This window comes from Durio zibethinus, chromosome 7 (assembly GCF_047325235.1).
Source record: "Durio zibethinus cultivar Kanyao isolate XHJ-2024 chromosome 7, ASM4732523v1, whole genome shotgun sequence".
Classification (NCBI taxonomy): domain Eukaryota; kingdom Viridiplantae; phylum Streptophyta; class Magnoliopsida; order Malvales; family Malvaceae; genus Durio; species Durio zibethinus.
In genome coordinates, this window is record NC_143168.1 from 14,054,096 (window position 1) to 14,060,416 (window position 6,321).

The following is a 6,321-nucleotide window of genomic DNA, read 5'->3' on the forward strand; positions in this document are numbered from 1 at the left end:
AGGTGTATCATAAATATAACAACCAATTAGGTAAAGACACGTTGCAAAAAAAAATGTGATTTGGCTTGGGAAGATGACATGGGGTTCGATTAGTCAATTGGCAAGTTACAGATGGCGCGAATAATCCATGTCATCCAATTGATATTTTGTTTAAAGGATTAATAGACGAGGTAGAATTTTTTAGCCCCAAGGCAATTGCTTTTAAGGACCAATTAACTGATTACATGTGGCAAATTTGGTATATGGTAGCTACTTGAAATCTTTTAAGAGGATTATATATATTAGTGATGCTAAAGCCAAATGAGCCTTATAAAGTGCTTGCTTGGGCCAATAACAGAAGTACATGTGGCATAGTTAGTTGAAGGGAAGTAGCAACAGGGGGATTTGAAATTACCCAAATACAAATGTTAGTTAAGAGTTTTGAATAACCTAAATTTGAACAACTTGAAAGTTTAACTCAAAATGGTTCAAAATTAAATTGATTTGAATTTAAAAAATAATTGCTGCCCAAATTGATTTGAATTTAAAATGATAAAAAACTTAGACGATCAAAAACTCAAAACAATCAAAACTTAAAATGTTTCGAATTTACAAAATTTAGAACTTGTTTTGAATCTACAAGGACTGGATCTCAAACTGATCTCGAACCTCAAGATGCAAGTCCAGCCAAATTCCATCAATTATATCAATGCCGTTCGTTGTTTCTTTAAATTGACAATTGTTTGCTTATATATAGACGGATAATAAACAGATATGATGCCAAATCAAAGGATAGAGGAGATATTGAAGTAGCAATACAAGCAAAGCCATTGGTTTTTTTTTTTTTTTTTTTTGTTAATCATAAAAGTTCCTGCTTCCAATCAAGAAGAAAATCAAGTGCAGATATAGAGACATGACAATTAAGGGCATGTAGTACTAATTTGGCTCAATATCAATATTGGCAAGCTGCTCTATGTTCATGGGATAAACAATGCTTGTATCCCCATTGAAAGCCTTCCTTGCCATTATGATGTTCACTTTTTCCGTTGGATGGAACGCATCCCAAAACACGTACTGATCTCTATTTTCACATGGCGTCTGAAAGGGAAGACATGTAATCTGCCCTCTGTTCCGTCCGATTCCACAGCACGCTCTATTTACAACACTAAATCCTGCATGCACGGAACAGGAAGTGTCATGCCAATTTGGAAGGACTGCTATCAATTTCTATATATCACCAAAAATTCAACTTCAAATTATAAGTTACCATATCTTTTGGAATTGGCAATGAGATCTTCAAAAAGGTGAGCAATCTCGATATAGATAAATCTTGCACCCGGTAGATTAACATTAAGGCTATTCAGCATTGCCTTCACGTTTGCATTGAAAGGTAGAACAAGCTGGTTCACTTCTTCTGAGCAGCTTCCGGCTGTGCTCTGTGCTAGGATGCTTGGGATACATCCCATTCGTCCTAACCCTGCTAGTAGAAACTTACGTGCTCCAAGATTGTATAGTGTCTGCACATCACAAAGCAACGAATTGTGGTTTCTCTTTTCTCATACCAAGATGGTAGAACAGGCAACATTGTCACTGAAGGATCCAGGACTTTTTTCGGATGTATACACTTATAATATAAATATAAAATATCGATGGATTTATCAATTTTATCGTAGTGTTCAATAAAAAAAATTCTTTCAAATTTTCTTGTATTTCAATTTCTACAATGTTCATGGACACTATACTTTCCCATTTGGATCCGCCACTGCATACAATGGTAATTGGCCAATTAATGCTTAAGTGTGAAATCATACCTTGAGTTGCTGAGTGTATTGTTGAACCAAGAGATCAGCGTATTGTTGGCCATTGTACTGGTTTCGGGTTGGGTAATTGGGCATAAGATAGTTGTTAAGGTAGTCATTGCTGCCCATTCCAACAAAGAAAATGCAGCGAGCAAGTGCTTGTGCTGCATCAACTGCCCCAAGATTGTCTGTAATCTGATCCAGGGTGTTCTGGAAATTCCGAATCTGTTGATCAAATGGTATTCGGCCCACCTGATCAAAGCAAATATACAAAGTTACCAACTAGAACATGTAAGAAAATGCTAGTGATTTAAAACTAAGCAATGTATTTAGTATTTACTCCTCCCACAAAACTTGTACTATTAGAAATTTTACTCACCAACGTCACGCTTTAATAAGCACCAAACAAATTCGAGTGACAGAACATTAATTGATTTTTTTTTTTCCATTTTGAACTGCAGACAGCTGAATACAAGAGAACTTCAATTAACAAATCCCTCTTCTCTCTTTTTTATAGATATGAAATAATATACTATTATGCATTAGAATCAACTCTACATGTTTTACTATAAAGAATGTCGTATTCTAAAAATAAAAAATAAGTGGTAGGTATTGATATTTGAATCTCAGATATGTCATCTCTTAAAAGTGATATACATGAAACAAACGAATTAAACTAGGGTTTAACTCTACATGTTTGCTTTAAAGACCTTTACTTGCATTGCATGTTATCGTTTATTGAAACTGCATAATAAAATTTTGCACCATGCAAAAGATAAAAGAAATTAAATTCTGAAGTCGTACACAGATTCATTTATAATGTACAACAGATAAACTTTTAATTAAAATATAAGTGCATTAACTTTAGAATATACTAACTAGTGTACTACAAGTAGAAACCACACTGCAGATGTTCTAAAGAGCTTATTTTTCTTGATTTTGTATTGCCATTAATTAATAGTTTCGAATATAGGCCGCTTGTCGTCTATTATAATTAAGCAGTTATAATATAATTACTCAGCTAAATTAATGCAGTTAAGGCTTCAGCGGCAAGACTGCATGCATGGAGGTGCAGCCTATATTTAATGCACTGTTACTGAGAAGTATGGGAAGTGTCTCTAGAAAATTGGAAGAGTATTAAATGCCTAACATCCAATATCACCATAAATAATATAATTCTATTTTTCTTTTTCACGTCACTGAGTAACATAAGCAAGATTGAAATGTGGATAATCATGGATACATGCATCGAAAGGAAATGCTTACGAAGTTTCTTCCAGTGATATCAAGGATTCCAGCAGCTGCAGATGCATAGTTGACACCATGAAGCACTTGGTCGCCAGAAGCTTCAGAGTATGCAGGAATCAGAGGAAGTCCTAGCAGTTCAGCTGCATGTGCAATGTGCATACACATTCATTTTCTGTTCAATTAGTGAGAAGTAACTAACGGAAGAGATGGAAGAGAAAGATCAGTTACAGACCTATTTCGTCAACCATGGTATAACCATTGGAGAAACGACCAGTAGGCCCGCCATTGAAGTCAATGCCATAAGGGAAATAGTTGGCCTTGGCAAAAGAAGGAAGGTCATTGTTGTTGCCATTGTCAATGAGAGAGTCTCCAAAGATGAACATGGCAGGCACCATTTCTCTTCTCCTCCCACCTTCTGGTCCAAAAGGGTCTTCTCCTTGTCCTGAAACCATGTTGAACCCCATACCTAAAACAACAAGCAGGCATAATATCCACAACGCCATACTTCTCTGAAGAGAGTGGAGAAATCAGAAAGAAATAAAGAAAGAGTGGTGAAGTAAGCAGTGAGCATAGGGGTCGAGAAGTTGGTTTCTGAATTGGGGTTAAATATACGAGGTATGGTTGGTTGTTGAAAAGCAGTAAATGAATTCACCTGTTTTCCTCCAAGGCAGTAATTACACTCTGCACTCCAACATTGCATGCAGCCTTTGCCTCTTTCTTCAACCATTCCTTATTTTCTTTTGATTTTTTTCTTTTTTTTTTTTGTTTAACTATCCATCACCAATTTCATGCGATGACTGCCAATCTCACAGTTATCAATGTTATCCTCGTCCTAGGTTAACCAAGGCTTCAACTTCAACCTTATCTCTTCTAAATTAATATTAAGCAACTTATATTTACATGGGACATCTTTTCATTTTTGTTTAAAAAAAAATTTGAGTTAAGGGTAAATTGTAATTTTTAGAAATAATTTATATTAAATTTATATATCGTTATCAATAAAAAAATGCTATTAGCAGTATTTGAATCTAAATTCAAACCTTATCAATTCAACAAATTAATTGGCAAAATAATTTCGGTTTTGGCACAAACAACACTAAATTATGCCAAATGTAACAGTCCAAGCAGAAATAAAGGTAGAACTTATAATAAAAAATCGTTTTAAGGGCATTTATGTATTCATTGCTTTTATTTGTAATGGATTATTAATAGGATTATTATCTGTTTTAATCATTTAGTGTTTGTTCTTTGTATAAAGTAAATTAATGTAAAATTAAAAAGTGGTTGATGGTAAAGAGAGGAAAGTGAAGGATGATTGAAATCAATGTTTGCTCTCTTTAAGTATAGGTACGAATTTATTTAGATCGAATAATAAGATTAATTTTTAATAAAATTATTCAAAATAAAATTATTTTATTTTATTTTTATTAATCGAATAAATTTATTAACTTCAAGAAATTAATCATCTGAATTTAATTTGATTAAATTTTGAATTAACCAAGTTATGTATACCACTTGACTAATTGAGGCTGAAATCCATGCGTTACCAACTTTAAAGCCAAGTTAAAGTGCAAAACATCACCTGGGCTAAAGCACGACTTCCTCTTGTCCAACACATTACATTTATATTGGCTTCAATAAATTTTCAGTACATACCAGATGTGTACCTTCTTCACTTCTCATGATAGCAAAAGGCACTAAGCATTACTTCACTTATCGCTGGTTTTACTAATTTTTCAAAGTATAAAACCCCACTAATTAATCCACTTAATAAAATATATACAATCTATATCCGCTTCAATCTTCAACACATTTTGTAATCTTGCATAGCAATTAATTGTTAATTTAACAAAAAATAAAATTTCCTAGAAAAGAGTAATTAATTTTTTTGAAAGCAAAACAATAATTTTAATTCTTAAAATGAAAAAAAGAAAGTCTTCTCTTATTTCACAAATCAAAGACACATTTGAAAGTTTAATTAGAGGAAATCCAATGATAAATCGCACATGTTGTTGCTGTGTGAGCTCTTTAATCGGCTTCCAACTGAACTGGAAACAACTAATAAATCATTTCATGGGTTTTCTTTTTTTTTTTGTTTCAATGATAAATCGCACAGTAGACAACTGGATTGCAGTTGAACTGTCAAATATTTTAACATTTTTCTGTTTCTTTTTTTATATTTTTTTGGTTCTAGAATTATGCATGGAAGCCATAGAACTAAAGATAGAGTTGACAAAAGCGATTCATACATGGGAACTATAATTGCAGCTTTGGAATGTGGGTATGGCGGAAGTTGAAGCAGTACAACAAACAAAGAATATAAGCATTTAATGTTGTGAAGTCAATAATTTAAAGATGAGCAAGTAGAGTGTAATGCTGAAAAAAAAGAGATACTGCCATTTTCCCAAAGATAATTTTATTTATTAATCATGTATAACTACAATCACATGATGAAGATGATGGATGTTTTCCCAGAATTAACGTTTACTTGTTGCCCTTTCCGCTTGAATGGAGGCCAGAGAAGTAACCCTGGGGGTTGCTTTCCAAAGAGCCCCTCGAAATAAATGTTGCCCCTCCACTCCCCGGAGCTACCATCATTCCCGAAACCCCGCCTCCTCCGCCTCCACCTTTTCCAGCAGCACCACTGCCCCCACCTTTTCCAGCAGCACCACTGCCCCCACCTCTACTTCCACTACCTTTGTTACCACCGCCACTCCCACCTTTGCTACCACCGCCACTCCCACTACCTTTGCTACCACCGCCACTCCCACCTTTGCCACCCATTATGGAAAAGTTACAGCTTAGTTGTCTAAGAGATGAAATTTCAAGGCTCTGAGTTGAAACAATAAGGTTGGAAACGTTTTAATATTTATACTAGTAATGTACGGGCTGGTGTAATGGTCACGCTCAAACTAGATATAATTTGGCATGGTTTAATGAAAGAGTCATTCACATATAATTAGGCGACTTTCACCAACTTCAAAGCTATAATTAATATATATAGATAGCTAGATACCATGTATTTTTTAACTTTCCAGGCGTACTCTTTCTACATCATGCAATCTGCAAATTAAATCAAGAAGCGAAATAAATCCAAGAGTTTCTCTCCTTGGGAAACTTCTCAAAGTCTGCTTTGAAGACTACAAAAAGTCAGCAGCCCTTGTCTTTGACGCTTCAATTTCTTCGATGGTTTAATGCATTCGTTCAATTCCAACACTCCTAAATTTCTGCTCATATTTCCTAATCTTTAGCCTCCCTTTTTAAAAAATAAAATTGAAATAATAATTAAGGGACT

General features: G+C 34.3%; 2 protein-coding genes across 2 annotated transcripts; both read right to left on the reverse strand.

Moving 5' to 3' along the window:
* Window positions 1–666: 666 nt before the first annotated feature.
* Window positions 667–3,778, reverse strand: LOC111277683 (GDSL esterase/lipase At1g71691-like). Its single transcript, XM_022864086.2, has 5 exons — window positions 3,259–3,778; window positions 3,045–3,166; window positions 1,791–2,030; window positions 1,247–1,496; window positions 667–1,151 (listed from the first exon to the last, which is right to left on the reverse strand). The coding sequence occupies exons 1-5, from the start codon at window positions 3,527–3,529 to the stop codon at window positions 916–918; spliced, it is 1,119 nt and encodes a 372-aa protein (XP_022719821.2). The 5' UTR covers window positions 3,530–3,778; the 3' UTR covers window positions 667–915.
* Window positions 3,779–5,425: 1,647 nt separating this feature from the next.
* LOC111278001 (uncharacterized) lies at window positions 5,426–5,928 on the reverse strand. The gene has a single exon (XM_089763579.1). It carries the CDS (start codon window positions 5,808–5,810, stop codon window positions 5,511–5,513), a length of 300 nt encoding a protein of 99 aa, XP_089619705.1. The 5' UTR covers window positions 5,811–5,928; the 3' UTR covers window positions 5,426–5,510.
* Between the last annotated feature and the right edge of the window lie 393 nt (window positions 5,929–6,321).